This window comes from Mirounga angustirostris, unplaced genomic scaffold, assembly GCF_029215605.1.
Source record: "Mirounga angustirostris isolate CCGP_5_RB_7025 unplaced genomic scaffold, mMirAng1.0.hap1 SCAF_6, whole genome shotgun sequence".
NCBI lineage: Eukaryota > Metazoa > Chordata > Mammalia > Carnivora > Phocidae > Mirounga > Mirounga angustirostris.
In genome coordinates, this window is record NW_026991714.1 from 52,021,882 (window position 1) to 52,046,069 (window position 24,188).

Consider the following 24,188-nt stretch of genomic DNA (forward strand, 5'->3'; position numbering starts at 1 on the left):
CAGATCAAATGAAATCAGAAGCTGGTTCTTTGAAAAAATTAATAAAATTGATAAACCTATAGCTAGACTTATCAAACAGAAAAGAAAAAGGACCCAAATAAATAAAACTACAAATGAGAGAGGAGAAATAACAACCAATACCACAGAAATATAAACAATTATAAGAGAATATTATGAAAAACTATATGCCAACAAACTGGAAAACCTAGAAGAAATGGATCAGTTCCTAGAAACATACAACGTACAAACACTGAAACAGGAAGAAACAGAAAATTTGAACATGCTGATAACCAGCAAAGAAATTGAGTCAGTAATCAGAAAACTTCCAAAAAGCAAAAGTCTAGGACCAGGTGGCTTTACAGGCAAATTTTATCAAACATTTAATGAAGAATTAGTACCTATTCTTCTTAAACTATTCCAAAAATATAAAAGGAAGGAAAACTTCCAAATTCATTCTATGAGGCTAGCATTAACCTGATACCAAAACCAGATAAACACCAGAAAAGAGAACTACAGGCCAATATCCCTGATGAACATACAAAAATTTTCAACAAAATACTAGCAAACTGAAATCAACAATACATTAAAAAAATCATTCACCACGATCAAGTGGGATTTATTCCTGGGTTGCAAGGGCGGCTAAATATTCACAAATCAATCGTTATACATCACACCAATAAGAGAAAAGATAAGAACTATATGATAATTTCATTAGTTGCAGAAAAAGCATTTGACAAAGTACAACATCCATTAATGATAAAAACCCTCAAGAAAGTAGCTTTAGAGGAAATCTCAACATAATAAAGGCCATCTATGAAAAAACACACACTAACATCATCCTTAATGGGGAAAAACTGAGAGCTTTTCACTTATGGTCAGAAACAAGACAACCATGTCCACTCTCACCACTTTTATTCAGCGTGGTACTGGAAGTCCTAGCCACAGCAATCAGACAACAAAAAGAAATAAAAAGCATCCAAGTCAGTAAGGAAGAAGTAAAACTTTCATTATTTACAGATGACATGATACTATATATAGGAAACCCAAAAGACCACCAAAATACTGCTAGAACTGATTAACAAATTCAGTAAAGTAACAGGATACAAAAATCTGTTGCCTTTCTACATACCAATAATGAAGTCACAGAAAGAGAAATTAAGGAATCAATCCCATTTACAATTGCACTAAAAACCATAAGATACCTAGGAATAAACCTAACCAAAGAGGTGAAAGACCTTTACTCCAAAAACTATAAAACACCAATGAAAGAAATTTAAGATGACACAAAGAAATGGAAAGACTGTCCATGTTCACGGATTGGAAGAACAAATATTGTTAAAATGCCTATATTACCCCAAGCAATCGACGTATTAAATGCAATCCCTATCAAAATACCAATAGCATTTTTCACAGAGCTGGAACAAACAACCCTAAAATTTGTATGGAACCACAAAAGACCCTGAATAGTCAAAGCAATCTTTTTTTTTTTAATTTTTTTTTTTTTAAGATTTTATTTATTTATTTATTTGAGACAGAGAGAATGAGAGAGAGAGAGCACATGAGAGGGGGGAGGGTCAGAGGCAGAAGCAGGCTCCCTGCCGAGCAGGGAGCCCAATGCAGGACTCATCCAGGGACTCCAGGATCATGACCTGAGCCGAAGGCAGTCACCTAACCAACTGAGCCACCCAGGCGCCCTCAAAGCAATCTTGAAAAAGAAAAACAAAGCTGGAGACATAAATTCCCCGACTTCAAGTATTATTACAAAGCTGTAGTAATCAAAACAGTATGGTACTGGCATAAAAATAGACACATAGATCAATGGAACAGAACAGAAACCCAGAAATGAACACACAATTACATACATGGTCAATTAATCTTAGACAAAGCAGGAAAGCATATCCAATGGAAAAAAGAATATTTAACAAATGGCGTTGGGAAAACTGGACTACTTTCTTATACTATACACAAAAATAAATTCAAAATGGATGAAACACCTAAATGTGAGACATGAAACCATAAAAATCCTAGAAGAGAACACAGGCAGTAACTTCTTTGACACTGGCCAGAGCAACTTTTTCTAGATAGGTCCCCTGAGGCAAGGGAAACAAAAGCAAAAATAGATTATTGGGACTACATCAAAATAAAAAGCTTCTGCACAGTAAATAATTAACAAAACTAAAAGACAACCTATGGAATGGGGGAAGATATTTGCAAATGACACATCTGATAAAGGGTTAGCATCCAAAATATATAACGAACTTATAAAACTCAACATCCAAAAAACAAATAATCCAATTAAAAAATTGACAGAAGATATGAACAGACATTTCTCCAAAGAAGACAAAAAGATGGCCAACAAACACATGAAAAGATGCTCATCATCACTTACCATCAGGGAAATGCAAATCAAAACTACAATGTGATGTCACCTCACACCTGTCAGAATGACTAAAATCAACAACACAAGAATTAACAGGTGTTCATGAAGATGTGGAAAAAGCAGAATCCTCTTGCACTGTTGGTGGGAATGCAAACTGATGCAGCCACTGTGGAAAACAGTATGGAGGTTCCTCAAAAAGTTAAAAATAGAGCTACCTATGATTAGCAACTGAACTACTAGGTATTTACCAAAGGATACAAAAATACTAATTCAAAGGAATACACACACCCTGATGTTTACAGCAGAATTATATACAACAGCCAAATTATGAAACAGTCCAAGTGTCCGTCAACTGATGAATGGATAAGTAAGATGTAGTATATTACTCAGCCATCAAAAACAATGAAATCTTGCCATTTGCAACAACATGCATGGAGCTAGAAATTAGGCTAAGTGAAGTAAGTCAGTTGGAGAAAGACAAATACCATATGATTTCACTTATATGTGGAATTTAAGAAAGAAAACAAATGAGTAAAGGGGAAAAAATAAGAGAGAGAGAGAGGCAAAACAAGAACCAGACTCTTTCCTATAGTGAGCAAACTGATGGTCACCAGAGGGAGGTGCGGGGGGATAGGTGAAACAGGTGTTGGGGATGAAGGAGACACTGATGATGAGCACCAGGTGTTGTATGGGTGCAGAATCACTACTGTATTGAAACTAATATTACACTGCATATTAACTAAGTGGAATTTATTTATTTATTTATTTATTTATTTATTTATTTATTTGACCGAGAGAGACACAGCGAGAGAGGGAACACAAGCAGGGGGAGTGGGAGAGGGAGAAGCAGGCTTCCCGCTGAGCAGAGAGCCCAATGCAGGGCTCGATCCCAGGGCCCTGGGATCATGACCCGAGCCAAAGGCAGACGCTTAACGACTGAGCCACCCAGGCACCCCAACTAAGTGGAATTTAAATAAAAACTTAAAAAAAAAAGGAAAAAAATGTGATATATATATATATATATATATAATAGAATATTATTCAGCCATAAAAAAGAATGAAATCTTGCCATTTCCAACATGGATGGAGCTTGAGAGTATCCTGCTTAGTGAAATAAATCAGAGAAAGACAAATACCATATGATTTCACTCGTCTAATTTAAGAAACAAAACAAAGGAAAAACATAAGAGAGAGAGACAAATCAAGAAACAGACTCCCAGTTAACCCTAACTACCCTATTTAACACTGCAAAACCTACCCAGAGGTCCCTTTACTCTGCTGTACTTTTCCTTTTTCCCATGCACTATTACTTCTCATATACTATGTTTATATATTTGTTATGTTTACTGTTTATTAACTGTATACTGTTAGAACACAGGCTGATGGAGGCAAGTATTTTTGTTATTCTAGTTCATTGATCTAGTCAAGTACACAGAATAGTGTCTATCTCTGAATAGGTGTTTGGTCAATATTTGTCCAATAGTGAATAATAAAATCTGTTTTAAAAAGAGTACTCTGGGTGGGGGGGCGCCTGGATAGCACAGTCTGTTAAGCATCCGATTCTTGGTTTCGGTTCAGGTTGTGATCTCAGGGTCATGGGATCGAGCCCGGCATTGGGCTCCATGCTCAGCATGGAGTCTGTTTAAAGATTCTCTCTCCCTCTCCCTCTGCCTCTCCCCTCCCAACTCTCCCCCTCTCAAATAAATAATCTTTAAAAAAACAAACAAACAAGGGTACTCTGGTGACAATGTGGGACTTGGCTAGGACAGTGGTCATGAGCAGCTGGAGAAAGAGCAGACAGCCATTTCTCTCAGTTCCACTACTAACACCCAAATCTAAGCCTGATATCATCTTCTCTTACCTATCACACTCCAGACACTGACTTTCTTTCACTTTCTTAAGCATATAAAAATCCTCTTTAAAGCCTCATGCTTGCTTCTTCTGCCTAGAAGTCTCACTCCCCAGATTTTGGCATGCTAGCTACTTCTTTTCATTCAATTTTCAGCTCAAATACCATCCCTCAGATCACTTTCATTGACAACTGAAAGAAGGGAGCTCCCTTCACTCTGCATCAACATCATTCCCCTTCATAAACCACAACATGCACTGACACAACTATGTTTGTTTAAGTACTATCTTCCCTTCATCGTAATACAAGCTCCAAGAATGCAGGGTCCTTCCTTAGCAATACTTTATCACCAGTGCCTAGAAAAGTGCCTAGCACTTGGTAGGTGTTCAATACTTATTACTGAAAGAGGTCACTGCAACAGTCCAAGTTAGAGAGTGTGGTAGCCTAACTGCCAAAGTGGGAAGATTCTAAAAATTCTTAAGAAGTGGAATCAACAGGAGTTGATGACTCAGTAGATGCTGGGAATTAAGAAAAGAAAAGCATTAAGGATAACTTCCAGCTTCCTGCTTTGAGCAGCTAGATAGTGCCTTCACTGAGGTGAAGGTTACTGGAGGAGGCAAAGGGCTGGGAGGGTGTATCAGTTCAGCTTTGGCTTTTGGATTTGATGTGCCTCTGAAACATCCAAGCAGACATGTAAGTCCATGGCCAAATATTTGGATCTGGGCTAAATATAAAGATGAGAGTGAACATTTATAGATGAAAGCAGGGGAATGAACAAGATCAGCAAGGAAGAAGCATCAAGTGACTTCCTAGAGGCTGGAGCCCTGTGTAACTCCAAGTTAATGACTAGGGGAAAAAAAGAAGTAAGCAAAAGTAAAATGAGAAGATGAGAGGGAGATAAAAAATAAGACAGAAGCCAAGGGAGAATGTTTCAGAAAAGGGGAAGTGTTATGTCTTTATGCTCTTTGGATAACTGTTGAGAAATCAAGTATGATAAAAATGGAAATATGTCCACTGATTTTGTTAGTGACTTCATCGAAAAAACTTCAATATGGGGCACCTGGGTGGCTCAGTCGGTTAGGTGTCTGACTCTTGATTTTGGCTCAGGTAATGATCTAGGGGTCATGAGATTGAGCTTTGTGCTGGCTCTGCGCTGGGCATGGAGCCTGTTTAAGATTTTCTCTTTCTCCCTCTCCTCTTCCCTGCCCCCTCTAAAAAAAAAAAAAAAGCTTCAATAGAATGGTAAGGAAAAAGACCATAATGGAGAGGTTGAAAAGCCAAAACCATCAAAGAGATGCTTCAGAACTTTTAAATAATATAAAAGCCCATCCAAGCTAGGGATCATTCTTCTAAAATTTAGCCATGATCAACTGGCTTCCCTAAAAAAAAAAAAAAACAACTAGATGTTCCCAAATGAAAGAACATGGGACTCTTCAAAACTGTCTGAAGAGTTTTGTTTGTTTACAATGACACAAATTAGTATAATAATTCACTTTTTAGGCTGCTTTGTTTTACAACTTGATTTCACTGTCCATAAAAGCACATATTTAGAAATTCTGCTTTTTCAAGAGTATGGAGAAAATGCATTCTCATATTGCTAGTAGAAAGCAATTTTGCAATATGCATCAAAAATTCAAATTTGATTACAGTCTGATCCAGCAATTACATTCCTTAAAGTTTATCCAAAAGGCATCATTACATAAGTATGCAAAGATGGAAATTTAAGGATGTTTGTTTAACAGGAAAAGTCTGGAAACAAATGTCCATAAAAATTAAATAGAAAACTGGCTAAGTAAAATTATGGTACACACAATAAGATACTAATCAGTGATTAAAAAGCTAAGGCAGGGGCGCCTGGGTGGCTCAGTCGTTAAGCGTCTGCCTTCGGCTCAGGTCATGATCCCAGGGTCCTGGGATCGAGCCCCACGTCGGGCTCCCTGCTCTGCGGGGAGCCTGCTTCTCCCTCACCCTCTGCTTGCCTCTCTGCCTACTTGTGCTCTCCCTCTCTCTCTCTTTGTCAAATGAATAAAGAAAATCTTTAAAAAAAAAAAAAAAAAGCTAAGGCAGCTCTATGTATATTAATTGTACCTGGGTGCATTTTCATACTTAACAAATTTCCAGACACCAATCATATATTAACTCATTAAACCCTAACAATCCTATGAGATAGGTGTTACTAATATCCCCATTTTAAAGAGGGAAATCGTAATTTATCTAAGATTGCGGCATAAGCTGTGGGAGATGGGATTTGAACTCAAGTAGCCTGGCTCCATCATCCATACGTTTAAGCACTACGTGTCTATAGTGACACAGAAGATGGTCATAACATAGCATTAAATGAAAAAGAGTCTTGTTCATCAGCATTTTTTGACAGAAAATAATATGTTCATCCTCATACACTATTCCTCTGGATTTATCTCCTATCTCCCATCTCCTTAATTATAATCCTTAAGCCCATATTAAAAATATATGTGTACATATAAATGTACATAGCTAATGAATGCTTACATATTCATAGACTAAAGCATGGGAGGAAGATTTTATAATGAATTTTTATTATGGTTACCTCTAGGGATGGAATTATGAGTGGGTTTTATCTCTATAATAAGACACAAAATGAAAAACATTCTGTCATTTACTTTTTTTTTTTTAAGATTTTCTTTATTTATTTGAGAGAGTAACAGAGAGAGCACAAGCAGGAGGAGGGGCAGAAGGAGAGAGACAAGCAGACTCCCCACTGAGTGGGAAGCCTGAAGAGGCGCTTGATTCTAGGACCCCGAGATCATGACCTGAGCTGAAGACAGAACCCGACTAACCCACCCAGGTGCCCCCACCCCATCATTTACTTTTAACCATTGTTTGAATGCAAAGAACCTATTCTGATCAAAAATTCTCTGGCAACATGAAGTGGCTAAGATTAATTCTGACTGATCATTTCTAATCTATTATAATGTACTATATGCGGTGACTATTAAATATTTCATATAACAAATGAATTAGATTGGGGGAATGAATGGACACTGCCAATATCCTAGATGATTTGATGGTGCCACCTACTATAATGAACAATTCATTTAGCTCAATAGCTTTCTAGTTCTTTGGTAGACTATTTCTAACCCAAAAGAAAGTAGCTCCCATTCAGAAAGTAGGTGTCTTTAAATCATACTGAGCAACAGAGACCTTTAGTTATATTTATGCTGCTTAAAAATATAATAAATCCAGGGGCGCCTGGGTGGCTCAGTTGGTTAAGCGACTGCCTTCGGCTCAGGTCATGATCCTGGAGTCCCGGGATCGAGTCCTGCATCGGGCTCCCTGCTCGGCGGGGAGTCTGCTTCTCCCTCTGACCCTCCCCCCTCTCATGTGCTCTCTCTCTCTCTCTCTCTCTCATTCTCTCTCTTTCAAATAAATAAATAAAATCTTAAAAATATATATATAATAAATCCAGCTTTGCCATTAGTAAAACAAAAGACCTGAGGTAACCTGGGGCCTTAGCTCCCTCAATTATCAACTGCAGAAGAGAATAAAATAGTTTTCTCTGGTTAACACAATTCACAATTCTTTTACAAGTGACACCTGGACATTTCATGTATGCTAATGGATTACTTATGCTGGGTTCATAAGCACTTTGAACTATCCCTAAGTTTGTTATTTTTATGTAAACAAATATACATTCTTTTATACGGCTTACTAGATTAGAAGCTAAATGCTAGTCCCTTTCATATATTTTGGGATATTCTTTTTCCGGGTAGGAGCAATCAGATCAATTTGGTACACTTCAATTCAGCCTACATATACTGTCTCTAGTGCCGTCAGCTCCAGGATTCATACAAGGAAGGGATATAAATATCCCAAAAGTAGTGAGGAAGCTCTCCTTTTAATCTTCTCTAGCTAGGCAAATTCTGCAAGATACTAGATGAGCATCCATGTATTTCCAGAGAAGATTCAAAAGCTTTTCTGCCCAGTGGCCAGAGAATGTCCTCTGCAAAGGCCATATCTGGGTTAATATGAATAAAAATAAATGAAAATAATGCAATCAAACCAAAAAAATCTGTCAATCAGGAAGATAATTTACCAGACGGATGCAGTATTAAGCTGACACAGAGTATAGTCCCAATATCCAGACAGGAAATCCTGGGATACCCCCAAAAGACAGACCAAGTGTGTACTGAGAGCACCGGTAAAGAAAAGTCACCAAAAAAATGAGGAAGGGCATTTTGGGGAGGATAATGTCTGAGGCTTAAAAGCAAATTAGACAGGATAGGAAAAATCATAACTTTGTTGGACTTCCTCATTACACTTACTTTATGACTAAGTATTGTTTTTAGTCTGAATTACATAATACTGTCACTGCTTAGGCATTCTAAAAGTCTTATCCCAGCCCTCTACTGAAAAGCATCTTAGAAAGTTTTTGGTTTTAATTTGTCCTAACGAAAAAAGAATTAGAGGTAGAGATCCATGACTTCGCTAAAAGATACATGCACATGTTTTTATTATTTTACTGAAAATATTTTAAATATCTTCCTAATTTCCAAAATAACTTTGGTATAAGAATTGTTCATATCTAAACTCCAAATGATTTAATGTTACAATTTAAAGTACAATTTATGAACTTCACAAAAAACAAATGTTTAACAGAATAAGAGGTGAGGAGTACACCCCACTTCTTGATGTACATAGGACCCACAGTATGTCATGTCTTGGTTTGGGATCAAGGTATTTACGTACGGAAGCTCTCCTAAAATACCAAGCGGCACTCTGAAGACGTCAGGTCATTATCTTTTGGGAAATTTGGAAGAATGATGGGGAATCTAGAAAGTGAGTTACCTTGTGAATACAACAGTAGTCACAATAATGATAGCTAACATTTATTAGGCAATAACATTTTCTAGACACTATGTTAAGTACTTTTTATGTATCATCGTATTGAACTCTTACAACAATCCCGTAAATTAGTTTCTATTATTATCTCAAAACTCAGGGTCTGAGCACTTAGACTAATTTGCCAAGGTCACACACCAGAGCTGAAATTAGAACCAAATCTGTCTGAGCCCAGGGTCTGCAATTTTAACAACTATGTTTTACTGGGTAAGGGTGAGCCTGCATTTTTTTAATAAATATAGGCAATTATCACCTTCAGTAACAATGTCCTCTCTTACTGAAGGACAAAAACTGACTGATTGGGTTACTTTCACCAACTTTGCAGCAAATGTCTTGCTATTACCACACTGTTAAAGTTCCACTGATATGTTGATATAAAATTCAACAAGGTAATTGTAATTGAATTCTAAAGTGTCTTGTAAATTTCTAGCTCTCAAAGAAGTGCAAATTGAAATGTAGCAGTTTCTTTTTTAGTCAGTATATTTTAAAAGCTTTCTAATAATTCAATTCTATGTTTAGGTACCTCCAGGGATGTTATTGTGGTAAGAAGTATTTTAAGAAAAAGGCTGGCATCGTTTTGACAGAAAACAGGTTTTAACTTTTTCTCTTACATCACCCAACTCGTATGAATGAAAACAACTTTATATGTTCCTGGAAGGAGCACTGTGATAGCAAAATTAAATAGATTATAAGAAAAGTAAAGAAGCAAACTCTAAATAAACAAAAACAACAAAGGATGGGAGGAGAATCAGAGTTCCTCACGGAAGTCTTTGTGTTCAAGAATCTAGAATGAGTCAAAGGCTAATCTGAATTATGCCCAATTTAAAGATAAAAACAGACTTACCTTTAGGAGAGCCAAGGCTACATGAAAGATTATATTCAAACCCTGAAATAGAAAAAGGATCCAAATCAATACTGCCACATCTATCATTATGTTATTAAGTCTTTCCCCATATCTTTAATAAAATCCCTGGTTGCTTTCATCTTCACATACAGTAATAATTAAACCATGAGATTTTTTTTTTTTTGAAAGGTATTTTCCTTCTCTGAGAGGTTTACTGCAAATTTTTGATGCTACTTAATGTTCACATAAAATTGTTGTTTTTACAATAAATTACTTCCCCTCAATCCTTCAATAAATTATTCAATAAACTATTCTTCCTTCAATTTCTGAATTATCTTCATGGGTCTAAGGCTTGTGAAAGTCAAGTTTTTTGATCAAGATGGCAGTGATGCGGAAGTCTAAAATTATTAATTGAAATTCCCAAGTCCCAGTATGTACATCTTGGTTAAATGGCCAGCAATAGACAAAACAAAACAAAACAGTGTTGCTAATAACTGGGATAGATTGTGTGAGGGGAGTTGTAAACATCACACTGGATTTCCACCACTGTTCTTTCGCTTTCAAGTAGTATTTGTACAACTAGAGGTGTAATTAGGGGCTGTGTGCCAGACTTCCTTTTCCTTTTCTTTTCTCTCTGAAAACCAAAGCGGTATCTCTTTAGGAATAAACAAATAGCTTGTTAAGAAGATATAGTGGAACTGAATTTTGAGCTCTGAGTTCAGCCCAGTGAATCTGAAGAGCTGTTGAGATGTTAAATTCAAAATATAGGAAATCTTAAATGCTTAAGATGACAGAATCAGAAACAAAGTTGCCATGAAATATGCTGTTTCCTTGCCACGCAAGTCATCATACATGAGAAAAAAGATCTTTCAAGTATGAGTTGACATCTCCCATATGTCCAGGGTCTATATATGTGCCCTCTCCATCTCAGTCACAAATACAGTCTATCTGCCTTGCCTTTTGGATACGGAGTTGTATTATGCAAAAAACTTCTAATAAACCATCTTTTTCCTGTCTCCAAAATCAGAAGTGAGGATTAAGACTAGGTAGTCAGAGTGAATTCTTGTTAAAATTTGCTGATCTTTCACAGTCAACTACCTAAAATATGATCTAATGGTAGAAGGCATGAATGATAAGCACAATATATTTGGTTGGAGGTTTGGGGTTTACTCAATTAATTCTTTAAGAAACCAAAAGCAGCAGGAAGTGTAACAAGGCCAGGAGACAAAACCAAATCAACACAGTTCATCACCACACCACGCAATGAGTCTGGACTGGTTTTGATCACAATTTACCAATTAGAAAAAAAAAAAAGATTATTGTAGATCAAAAAACTTGGGTTACAATTAAACAAAATTTTCTTTCCTTTTTTTTTTTTGGAAGATTTCATTTTTAAGTAATCTCTGCACTCAATGTGGGGCTTGAACCTACAACCCTGAGATCAAGAGTGGCAAGTTCCACTGACTGAGAGAGGCAGGTGCCCCCAAAATTTGCTTTCCTCATCCACTAGCTGCTGCCCACTGCCCACTGCTGCCCAAACCTGCAGTCTAAACCTGTTGCCCTGCCCGACGCCCCTCCACCCCACGTCACAGCTGCTTGGCAATGGTGAATTGTTACAACCTGAATGTTTATCAACCTGCCATTATGACTAAGTCCACAATGTCTCTGGATCTTGTTTTTCTAGTCACTGCTTAAAATGTAAGCTCCTCTAGTCTCCAATTCTCTAATCCTTATTATGCTCTGGTCCTTTCTCCTGTCAGTCTTCCACCCCACTTCTCCCTCCTAAATCCCTTCAGGGTGCGTGTTGGAAACTCCACTCCATGTTCAACCAACTCTGCTATATTCTCAATCTCTTTGCTTTCACAGGAATAGTGAAATCTCACTGGTTCTCATAACAACAATCTATTGTGATTCCCATTTTTCAGAACGTAAACTTGACTAGCCTAAGGTCATATACGTCTTTAGTAGAAGGCTAGGATCCTCCAAGCCTTTAATGTCTAGTTTAAGGGAATTTCCACCACTCAGTACTGGTGTAATATACATAGTAAGTGCTTATTTGAGGACAAAATGATTAAACTATACTAGCTATCCCAAAATTTATGAGATTTCTTTTCCCTGTGGACCCAACTAGACCAATTTATAGAGTCATCATCAAATTACAGTAAGAAACCCTTTTCTTCAATTATCTCAAAGTCAGACTATTGAACAAGTGAGCTATGAAAAACACCAAGAACTTAAAAATTAAAAAAAAAAATTAAAGACCTCTAAATAACCAAAATAGCTCTAACACCACAAAAATTTATTCAAATTTTAATTCCATATGCACTTCAAATTACTTTGGTGATATGATTTTATAGTTTATAGATGTCAAAAGTAGCAAAGTAAAAGATAAAGTATGTGGTAGATGGGATTAGAGACAAATAGCCTATAGAGATAGTTGTCAGAATTAAAATATTAGATCTGACAGGGGCGCCTGGGTGGCTCAGTCGTTAAGCGTCTGCCTTCGGCTCAGGTCATGATCCCAGTATCCTGGGATCGAGCCCCGCATCGGGCTCCCTGCTCGGTGGGAAGCCTGCTTCCCCCTCTCCCTCTGCCCCTGCTTGTGTTCCCTCTCTCGCTGTGTTTCTCTCTCTGTCAAATAAATAAATAAAATCTTAAAAAAAAAAAATATTAGATCTGACAGAAATAGAAGATAACACTTTCCTAAAAACTATAAAACACATAGTTGTCTGGGCCCATTTAGTGGGGCCAATAATCCTTCTGTAGTTTACATTAGCTCATAATGATAATTCTGCAGTGTTAATGTTTCCATCGTGTTCAAAATATTGTGCTTAAGGAGGAAGCACAGCATGTGTAATAAATAAAAAGTAGATAATTTTTAGTTTGAGAAGCTAAAGAGATAGCTTTCGGTTACCAGAAACAATTTATATATGTAACCTCTTTAAACCATTTCAGAGTAATAAGGTATTACTGCATCTGCTTACTGAAGCTCTGGACATTATCCATGAAAATAAAGAAAAGACTTCACAAGCCTTAAACTGAAATAGGAAAGTGTTGCCAGACTATGCAAACAAGGTACTTCAGACCTCTAAGTTGTTGGAAATCAGGAAAAACTTGCTATTTTACCAAGTTCTTTATTTCACTAGAAAATGTATCCTGATTTCTTAAGAGGAGAGTAAAGAAGGCAACCTTGGTTGGATATTTTCTTTGAAATAAGACTTATTCTCATTTGGAAATATAATTAGAGGTATCATTAAATTATGGAAACCTTCCACAGGCCAACATTTGGTCAGTTTAAAAGTGCAGCACCACACACAGGTTGGTTTTAAGATGGCAATGTCAATGTCAGCTTCGGTCCTCAGCCTCCTAGCCAATAATTAAGTGAATTATTAGGGAACAACCCTTCACTCTTCCAAGTTACCATGAACTAAATCCTCTATTGTTACTTTATTGTCCATCCATTCTTACATGATCTAACCTTGGACTAACTGAATTGAAATATATTTATTGAAATACATTTTTTAAAAAGATTTTATTTATTTATTTGAGAGAGAGAGAGCACAAGAGGGGGGAGCGGGAGAGGGAGAAGCAGACTCCCCACTGAGCAGGGAGCCCGATGCGGGACTTGATCCCGGGACTCCAGGATCATGACCTGAGCCGAAGGCAGTCTCTTTAACCAACTGAGCCACCCAGGTGCCCCTACTGAAATACATTTTTTAAAGATTTATTTATTTGAGAGAGCCCACGCGAGCGAGGCCGTAGGGGCAGAGGGGGAGGGAGAGATTCTTAAGCAGACTCCGCACTGTGTGGAGCCCAACACGGGGCTCGTTCCCATGACCCTAAGATCATGACCTGAGCTGAAACCAAGAATCAGATGCTTAACCAACTGTGCCACCCAGGTTCCCCTGTTGAAATATATTTTAAAAAGAAAAAGGTGTCATTTTCAAGATGCCTCCCCTTTTCAGGAATATGTAATCTGTAGCAATTTGTTGGGTACTGAGGGGTAAACAAGCGTTCCTAATAGGACTCAAAGAGTAAAACATTTGGAGAACTATTAAGAATAAAAATAACGGGGCGCCTGGGTGGCCCAGTCGTTAAGCGTCTGCCTTCAGCTCAGGTCATGATCCCAGGGTCCTGGGATCGAGCCCCGCATTGGGCTCCCTGCTCGGCGGGAAGCCTGCTTCTCCCTCTCCCCCTCCCTCTGCTTGTGTTCCCTCTCTCGCTGTGTCTCTGTCAAATGAATAAATAAAAAAAAAATCTTTAAAAAAAAAAAAAAGAATAAAAATAACAATATATTGTTATGACTACTTATTATTAATGGTACAAAGTCTAACTCCAAGTGCAAGATAATAAATAAGAGCCAACATCCACTGAATACTTCCTATGTGCTAAGAGCTGTAATCACAATGAAAATATGCCCTTATTTAATCCCACAATCCTAAATTCCATTTTAATTCCATCCAAATTAAGACTTAGTCAAAGTAAATTTCCCAAGGTGACACAGCTACTAAGTGGATTTTAAACTATGCAGTGCAATTCTAGAAGTCATCCTCTTAACCACCAAGTTAGAGAAGATAGCCCAATGAAGAAGTGAATGAATGAATAAATCCCTTAGTTGGGGTTATTTAATGTGTCCTCTAATTCCTAAAGGATTAAAGTGATTCCTTCCATTTAAAGTAAATTTTGAATGCAGAGGGTAGAAAGATAACACATAGGTGACTTCTACCCAAACCAAATCTTATTATTTGCCCCATATCAAAAACACTCACAAAACGTAGCTGACTGCTTGCAGGATGTGAGGCCATACAAACCCAGCATGCTGTGGCAAGAAAGGGTCACCACCTTCCCCCAGTGACAAAGACTGAGATCAGTCTTGTGTGCATGAAGAAGTGGCTCCTTAACTGATTGGGAAGCTGCCGTTTCAAAATTCAGTCACAGCCTGGCAAAATCTTCACTTTGAAGAACACCTACAAGTAATTGCCCCCAATTAAATAATTGCTCCAAAGTGCAGATCGCTGTGTTCCCGTGTAGGCCAACAATCGAGCACCCACAATCCTGCATGAAGAAAGGCTGACAGCTGAGCACTCACTGAAACAAAGACACTGAACATTTGGCTCTGATGAGCAGGCAATTGTGGGCTCCGAGGGGGCTGACAGATTGTGTGAGAAGCTGTCAGGAGCTACGCTGACAGCGCTGAGAGCAAACGCTGAAGAGGAAGTGCCAAACAGTGCCAAGTGCGCATCAGCGCCTGGGTCCTTAGGGATCAAAACAAAAGGGAAATAAATAGTATGTGGAAATGGAAATCCTAACAACAAGGCAGTGAGAAATGATCAAACCAGAACTGGCCAAGGTAAATGGAGCAGGCCCACAGACAAACAGCTAAAGCTAGAGGGAATGTGTGCTGCCCTTTCTGACCCGACCAACATGGCATCTACCATCCCAGAAAGGGGTAATGACTAAATGAAATAGCATATAAAAAGCATATCAAAGGAATTAGCACTTGGTAAGTATTCAATAAATGCTAGCATATATTATTAGGTTTGCATATTTATTGCTTATCATATTCTTTTTTTTTGAGGGGGGAGGGGCAGAGGGAGAGGGAGAGAGGGAATCTCAAGCAGGGTCCACACCCAGTGCGGAGCCTGAGGAGGGCTCAATCTCACAATCCTGAGCCAAAATCAAAAGTCCGATGCTTGGGGCACCTGGGTGGCTCAGTTGGTTGAGTGACTGGCTCTTGATTTCAGCTCAGGTCATGATCTCAGGGTCCTGGCACTGAGACCCTTGTCAGGCTCCGTGCTCAGCGTGGAATATGCTTGAGGATTCTCTCTCTTCCTCTCCCTCTGCCCCTCTTCCCACTCATGCTCTCTCTTTCCCTCAAATAAATAAATAAATAATAAAGTTTAAAAAATGGAAAAAAAAAAAAGAGTTGGGTGCTTAACTAAGCCACCCAGGCATCCCTTTATATTTTTCACTTAATTCTCTCAATAACTTCATGGCATATGTGTCACTGCCACCATTTTAGAGATGAGGAAACTGAGGCCCAGAGACATCACTCTGTTAGTAAATGGGAAAGCCAGGTCTAGAACTGATGTCTGTCAGACAAAACAAACAAAAAAACAAAAACAAAACAAAAAACAACAACTCCATAGCTTTTTCACTAATCCCACCTCTACTGCAATGAGACTTTGGTTAGCTATCTGTGATGAATTAAGGATTTTGACACTTCTCCCATTGAGAGGTAGGACCTTTGTCCTCTCCTCTTGAATCTGGGCAGACTATGCTACTGCTTTGACCAATAGATATGGTAGAAGTGAAGTTATGCCCATATTCTGGGCCCAACCCTTAAGAGTACAAGCTTCCATGCTCCATCTCCTAGAATGCTCCCTCTGGAAGGCCAGCCACCATGTAAGTACAGTTATACTTAGACCCCATGCTCTAAGAAGCCAAACAGAAAGGAAATGCCCTGCAGGACAAGATGCCATCCATAAGTAACACAGGCCAGGGGTCACCCACGTGCCAGATACGTGAATGAAGTCATCCTGAAAGTGAATCCTCCACCCTCAGGTGCCCCAGTTGCTACGATGTGGATCAGAGATAGACCACACAGCTGAATCCTTCTGAAATTCCTGAATTAGGAAATTGTGAATAAAATAAATGGCTGTTTTAATTTTTAAAAACCTTTCATTTTGAAATAATTTCAGATTTAGAAAAAATTTGCAAAAGTAGAGCCAAGAATTTCTGCATACCTCTAACTCAGCTTCATCAAATGTTAACATCTTACATAACTACAGAACAACTATCAAAACCAAGAAAATAGTGCTCAAATTTGGTCAAATGTCCCACTAATGTCCTTTTCTGGTCCAGGATCCAATCTTGGATCATATATTACATTATGTTGTCACGTCTCCTTAGTCTTCTTTCATCTACAACAGATAGCAGATGAAAGCCTTTGTCTAATAAACTTGATACTTTTGAGAAGTACAGGAGAGTTATCTTGTAGAATGTCCCTCAATTTGATGTGTCTGATGTTTCCTTATTATTAAGCCTAGATTATGTATTCTTGGCACAATAACACAGAATCATTGTTGTGTCAGGGCATCGTATCAGGAGGCTGCATAGTACGTCTCACTCCAAAATCACTGTTTTAAAGCCGCTCAGGTTTCATACAGCTTCTAATGCACATCAGGTAATCAGAACAAAATGAATCCCTTTGGGCTCCTCTTTGGGTAAGATAAATTTCTTACTTCTGTGATCTGAAAAATAATGCATTTTTCCATGGAAAGAAGATAGTGACAGATAATTACTATGCAAATATAAAGAAATACTGGCTGCTTTTAAACATTGAGGTCTAATTGCAAGCCTAGTGTAACACGTTAGCCAAAACGTATTTTACTTTATTCTCATTCTCATACTGTAAGCTCTTTAAAAATTCCATCTTTTAGGTTGACTAAATAATGGAGTTTGATGGAGTACTCAGCAAAATGATGTATTTTAGGTTTGGGTTTTGTTTCTGGATGCCCACTAGAGGTCAGGATTGCAGCACTGAAAACCAAGCAGAAGCTTAAAAAATTTCAGGAGCTTTGCATATAAATTCATTTAAGTCCTAATGTTTTAAAACCCTTACGGCTAAGTCCTCCCTTATGTCTACTACCCATTTACTAATATATGTAAAATATAACAAAACTTGCACCATTCCAACCTTCCCTTTCCCCCAATTTTATTATATGTTTTTCATTTTTATTATAGATACATTTGTTAGTTTTTTCATGAGTAGGAGTTCAAGAATGTGAAGGGACAGACATAACCTATGAATGCATCTCTCTAGTTGCAGGTGGGTTTTTTTTTTTAAATCTTTGCTTGACTTACATTTGTTTGTATAAGTGAAGTACTAAATAAAGGTTTATCTACAAAGTCTGATTCCTTAATTTGAGTGGCCCTGGGAAAAATACTTAGTGGTTCGTGAAAACTGAATTTAATAAACCTTTTAGAAACAAAGGAGACAGGGGCGCCTGGGTGGCTCAGTCATTAAGTGTCTGCCTTCAGCTCAGGTCATGATCCCAGGGTCCTGGGATCGAGCCCTGTATCAGGCTCCCTGCTTAGCGGGAAGCCTGCTTCTCCCTTCCCACTCCCCCTGCTTGCGTTCCCTCTCTCACTGTATCTCTCTGTCAAATAAATAAATAAAAATATTTTTTTAAAAAAAGATAACAAAGGAGATACAATAAGAGAAATTAAGTCAGATTCCAGGTTTTCACAAATATTTATCAAATCTGTGTGCCAGGCATTCTGAAGACTACCTAGTATATACAATCACTTGTATGTTTCCATGATGTGTAAGTCATTTCTCCACCAAGGGAACTTCCAGACTAGGATTAGAGATAAAAATATAAGTAGGTAACACATTACTCCTGGCTAACAAAGGAGAGGTGTGACCTGGAAAGCACTTCATAGTTCCTATGAAGGTGCCTTATTGGTGATGAACATTGGCAATCACCCTTCTGTTCTTTTTAAAAAAAAATTTTTTTTTATTTATTTGCGAGAGAGAGAACGAGAGACAGAGAGCATGAGAGGGAGGAGGGTCAGAGGGAGAAGCAGACTCCCTGCCCAGCAGGGAGCCCGATGCGGGACTCGATCCAGGGACTCCAGGATCCTGACCTGAGCCGAAGGCAGTCGCTTAACCAACTGAGCCACCCAGGTGCTCCATCCTTCTGTTCTCAATCCCCTTATGTCACAATGAGCCTTAGATTATACTGTCTTCCAGCTACAGTCGTCAATCAACCACCCCAAGCTATGGGGATGTTTTTGATGCCCTTCTTAAAGACAAAGACTTCTACCAATTCCTAACTACCAGCTTCTCTTGATCCTCCCTTTCCTCCAATCTCCTGCTAGAGTTTCTATTGACCCAATTCACCCAAAAGCCAGAAGGTACGGGAGCCTTGTTATTAGAGTTTTATACTTTTTAAAAATTTTTGTTTATTTAAAAAAATATTTATTTATTTGAGAGAAAGAGAGAGAGAGAATGAGCAGGGGGTAGAGGGAGAGGGAGAAGCAGGCTCCCCACCATGCTGGGAGCCTGATGTGGGGCTCGATCCCAGGACCCCGGGATCATGACCTGAGCCATAAGCCACCCAGTTGCCCCCTTATACTCTTTAAAAAATAATAAAAATGATCTTTAAAAATCCCCAAACACCTTAATCTAAATTCAACAAATATTTAGAGAACACCAACTATGTGTTCAACATGGCATGGAGGGGTTCTGAAAAATTTAAAGAAATATATATATACATATATATATACATTTTAAAGATTTTATTTATTCATTCGAGACACAGAGACACAGAGAGAGAGAGAGAGAGAGAGAGAACGAGCGGGGCAGAGGCAGAGGGAGAAGCAGGCTCCCCACTGAGCCAAGAGCCAGACGCGGGGCTCGATCCCAGGACCCTGGGATCATGACCTGAGCCGAAGGCAGACGCTTAACCATCTGAGCCACCCAGGTACCCCAAAGAAATATATTTTTTAAAAATCAATACAATTGGGAAGGCAAGTCACATGCAAGGGTTAGAGAATAGAGCAGCATTTGGTTACAATGTGTCAAGTTATTTTGTTGGGACTCCTCGTGATTACACACCTGCAGAAAAATGCAACAGGAAATCAAAATGTTCGGAATAACTTGAGTAAGAGCAGTGTGAAGTCTTCTTTGGAACTTGACCTAATTACAATTGAACTAAAACAAGATGAGGATGACAACTAAGGTTTTCCCTTTGCAATGCTAAATCCAGGGACTTCACTGGCGGTACCCACTCCCCACAAACCCCACCCTTCTTAGTGATCTCAGAGCTGTGGAGAAATGAAAACTAGGTTCTTCTCAAGGAACTCCCCCATATTAGATCATGCCCTGACCTTACTATATGTTTTCTCTACTTAGAACATTCCTCTCTCCTTACTTAGATATTCCTCTCTTTCTCTAGGTCTGAGTTTCGATGCTAATTCCTCTGAGAAGGTTTTCTTGGTGTTCCACGACTGTGTTAGGTACCCCTTATCAGGGCTCTTTAAAAGCACACCGGACTCTCCCTATCACAGCACTCACCCCCTGCTTTGTAACCAGTCTCTACCGGTGTCTATTTCCCTGTAAGTTACATGACGGCAGAACCTTGCCTATGTCTTTACTGGTGTATTTCCATCACTCAGGACACTACCTGCAACAGAGTAGGTGCTCAGTATTAGTTGAACGAATAGATGAAATGAATAGGATTGTTGGGATCAAGGAAAAAGAGCTTTAATGAGAATGAAAAATCATGAAATGATGGGGTGCCTGGGTGGCTCAGTCAGTTAAGCGTCTGACTCTTGGTTTCAGCTCAGGTCATAATCTCAGGGTCCTGGGATGGAGCCCTGCATCGGGCTCTGTGCTCAGTGGGGAGTCTGCTTGAGATTCTCTCTCTCCTTCTCCCTCTGTCCTTTCTCCTCATTCTGTCTCTCTCCAATAAATAAATCTTTAAAAAAAAAAATCATGAAATGTTCCTCAAACCAGTTTTTTCTATAATTTCTTGATATAAACTGCATACTTTTTTTGGTTGTTAAGCCTCATTTTCAGGTTATTTGGAGAAATATACAAATTATGTTCAGTTCTTTCTTAAATATGAACAGTGAGCTCCTGAACAGTAACATTAAAATTCAGACATGTTATCTTTTGTCTTCTTCTATCCCACTCTGAAAATGGGGGTAAAATGCATCAGGGTGATGTGCTCAGGAAAAGAAAGCCAATCACACATTTATCACTGTCTTTGCAGATAAGCAGAAGCTGATATTTTAAGCACTCCCAAAGCCAAATCATGGAGGAGAAAACCCAAAAACAACTCAAGAACTTGCAGTCAAAAACACAGTTGAGAGGATTTAAAAGCCTCAACATATTGTATGTAATTTGCTTGGTGATGAGTCAGTGAAAGGCAGCAATTAGACTAACACACCAGGGAATGCTCTGGATCATCAACTCTTACCCCATCCAAGGATTAAGTCCTGAGGTTTGTGTCAGGTGGGGAACCATTAATGAGTGTATTCATCTTTGGTAGGCCTTTCTCTTTCTTCTGTCCTCACTCAGTAGATGGGTAAATGTTAGTGAAGCTTAAACACTAGGGACAACAGGAGCATAAGTAATACAGGAGGAAAGCACTGTAAGAGAGTTGGTTTTTGTTTTGTTTTGTTTTAGAGAGGGAGGGGGATGTGGGGCAAAGGGAGAGGGAGAGAGTCTCAAGCAGGTTCTGCACTCAGGACAGAGCCCAACTCGGGGCTCAATCTCACAACCCTGAGATCCTGACCTGAACCGAAATCAAGAGTCGGATGCTTAACCGACTGAGCCAGCCAGGAGCCCCTGAAAGAGAGTTTGAAAAGTTAAATCAGGTAAACAGCTCCACAGTTGCCTGCCATGTCTCTCTGAAGGCATGAGAGGATGTCACTAATTTCAGAAACTCACAACTTTTTGGTTAATCACCAGATGGGATTTTTTCTTTTTCTCCACCTCCTGCCCCCCTGCCACTTAGAGCCACTAGCAGCCTGGTCTGAATAAAAAATGCAGTGGAAACTTTAAGAATTAGGAGGATTTATGCTGAAGACAGCCAAGGAGGCCCCGCTTCTTTCTGTCTCATAGGTAGGTGTAGCCTCTTTCTGTCAAGAGCTACATGGGACTTAGCACCAACTAGCCAGACCATTTCACAGGTAGCCATACATGGTAAATCTTAACTGCAACCATCTTTATAGCACTTCATTGCAAAGAACTTCTGAGCACACTGTGTAATTCAACCGTCGCAATATCTGTCAGGTATAGAAGTTGATATCAATACCTCCATTTTACAAAAAACCCTCAAATATGCTACCATATGATCCAGCAATTGCACTACTGGGTATTTACCCCAAAGATACAAAAGTAGGGATCCGAAAGGGTACGTGCAACCTGATGTTTATAGCAGCAATGTCCACAATAGCCAAACTGTAGAAAGAGCCCAGATGTCCATCGATAGATGAATGGATAAAAAGATGTGGTATATATATACAATGGAATATTATGCAGCCATCAAAAGGAATGAAATCTTGCCATTTGCAATGACATGAATGGAACTGGAGGGTATTATGCTGAGTGAAATAAGTCAATCAGAGAAAGACATGTATCATATGACCTCACTGATATGAGGAATTCTTAATCTCAGGAAACAAACTGAGGGTTGCTGGAGTGGTGGGGGGTGGGAGGGATGGGGTGGCTGGGTGATAGACATTGGAGAGGGTATGTGCTATGGTGAGCGCTGTGAATTGTGTAAGACTGATGAATCACAGACCTGTACCTCTGAAACAAATAATACATTATATGTTAAAAAAAAAAAAAAAAAAAGAAGATAGCAGGAAGGGAAGAATGAAGGGGGGGAAACTGGAAGGGGAGATGAACCATGAGAGACTATGGACTCTGAGAAACAAACTGAGGGTTCTAGAGGGGAGGGGGTGGAGGGAGGGGTTAGCCTGGTGATGGGTATTAAGGAGGGCACGTATTGAATGGAGCACTGGGTGTTATATGCAAACAATGAATTATGGAACGCTACATCAAAACTAATGATGTAATGTATGGTGATTAACATAACATAATAAAAAAAAAGTCCTCTTACAGATATCTCATAATATTTAAAATGTTTCTAAAGGTCACCTATGCCAAGGTTTTAAAGTCAAACATCAAAGCTAAATGTCATTAAAAATAATGTGAATTGTGCTGTAATTGTATGCTCAATTAACTAAAAGTTATGGAATCTAGATGAAAATAATGATGATAATAGTAAAAGTGACTAATACGTTTTTAAGAAATAAGACTGATATTGTGCTCAGTTTCATCTTTTTAGAAACTGAGGTTAGACAAATGAAGATGTTAAAGAATCTCTCTGGAATCTATTAATGCTGATCATACATTATCTTTTAAAAAAAGTAGACCACATTCAATTCTCTATTGAATACCCCTTTCAAGTGTATTCATATAGGCCATAACCTACCAAGAAAAGATAGTTGATGTTTCTCTACAGTAGTAAATCAATATATCATATTTTATGTGAATTATGCATAAAATTTTAGCAAGTACTTGAAATTATATTATATTTATGAGTTAAAAAATGAATACATAATGATGCAATCATAAAATGATAGCTAAAAGCATGAAAGTTGGGATGCACTTCAGGCTAGCCTATATACCCCCATCAGATCATTTGTCAGCAGAAAAAAAAAATAGAGTGGTCACTTGGAAAGTTGTTGAAAATATGTTACTTGTATCAAACTTCACCAATGTCTTCAGGGACATATGTATGTCTGTATGTATATGTGTATATATTTGTATACAGCTGGTATTCTATTTTAAAAGGAAACCATAAAATTGGCTATTTAAAAATCTACAGGAAATACAAGGAAATGAGTTAAGCTTTATAAAAATGTAAAGAACTGAAAGTGATAAAATTTGGCAGATTAACGATGAGAAAAGAACAGCATATAATGAAAGCCAAGCAACAGAATATCAAGTTAGCAGATTAATTTTATGAAATGGGTCATAAAAGAGATTTCAGAGAAAACAAGCTATCAATAATATTTCCTTAAATAATTTCACTGAAAATCAATATTTGCTCATCAATCACAAATGTGTCCTCAAATTTTAACATAAATACATATTACTTGCTTGACCAGAAATCACATTCCTTACAAGAAGCAACAATATAAATGCTTTCAAAAATAGTAATAATTTTAACAGCAATCTGAAAATTTAATCCTTAAACAGAAAATGTTTATAAAATAGAAACGACAAATTTTTTAAGTGTAACAAAATATTCTGGTGAGCAATTAATTTTCCTTGAATACTAAAAACAGTTGTAAATTGAAAAAAGTCCTATTTTCTATAGCTTTATGATGTGTCTACACAGCATTTTTGCACAGCAATCACAATACCTTAGAATATACTTTTCTTACTTTCACTTTTCCAGTCACATATCAGGGATATGTAAAACCTACAACTCTGACCAGGGAGTCATCACAATTATCCACTTTTTTAGAAAGCAAAAAGAAAATGAGTTTCCAGTCTATTTTTTTTTTTAAGATTTTATTTATTTTAGTAAGACAAAAGTGCGCACATGTGCACCCTCAAGTGGGGGGAGGGGCAGAGGGAGCGGGAGAGAGAGAGAAAGAGAGAGAAACCCAAGCCAACTCCCCCCTGAGCGAGGAGCCCCATCTCA

The 24,188-nt window shown here is 38.3% G+C and overlaps 1 protein-coding gene across 6 annotated transcripts in view; it reads right to left on the minus strand.

Moving 5' to 3' along the window:
* The window catches only part of RABGAP1L (RAB GTPase activating protein 1 like), a 773,530-nt gene that overhangs the window by 198,446 nt on the left and 550,896 nt on the right, over nucleotides 1-24,188 (minus strand). For all 6 annotated transcript variants that reach the window (XM_064594288.1, XM_064594291.1, XM_064594289.1 and 3 more), the window contains one exon: nucleotides 9,952-9,993. In XM_064594288.1, the coding sequence (XP_064450358.1) occupies nucleotides 9,952-9,993 (42 nt within the window). The remainder of the gene's footprint in view (nucleotides 1-9,951; nucleotides 9,994-24,188) is intronic.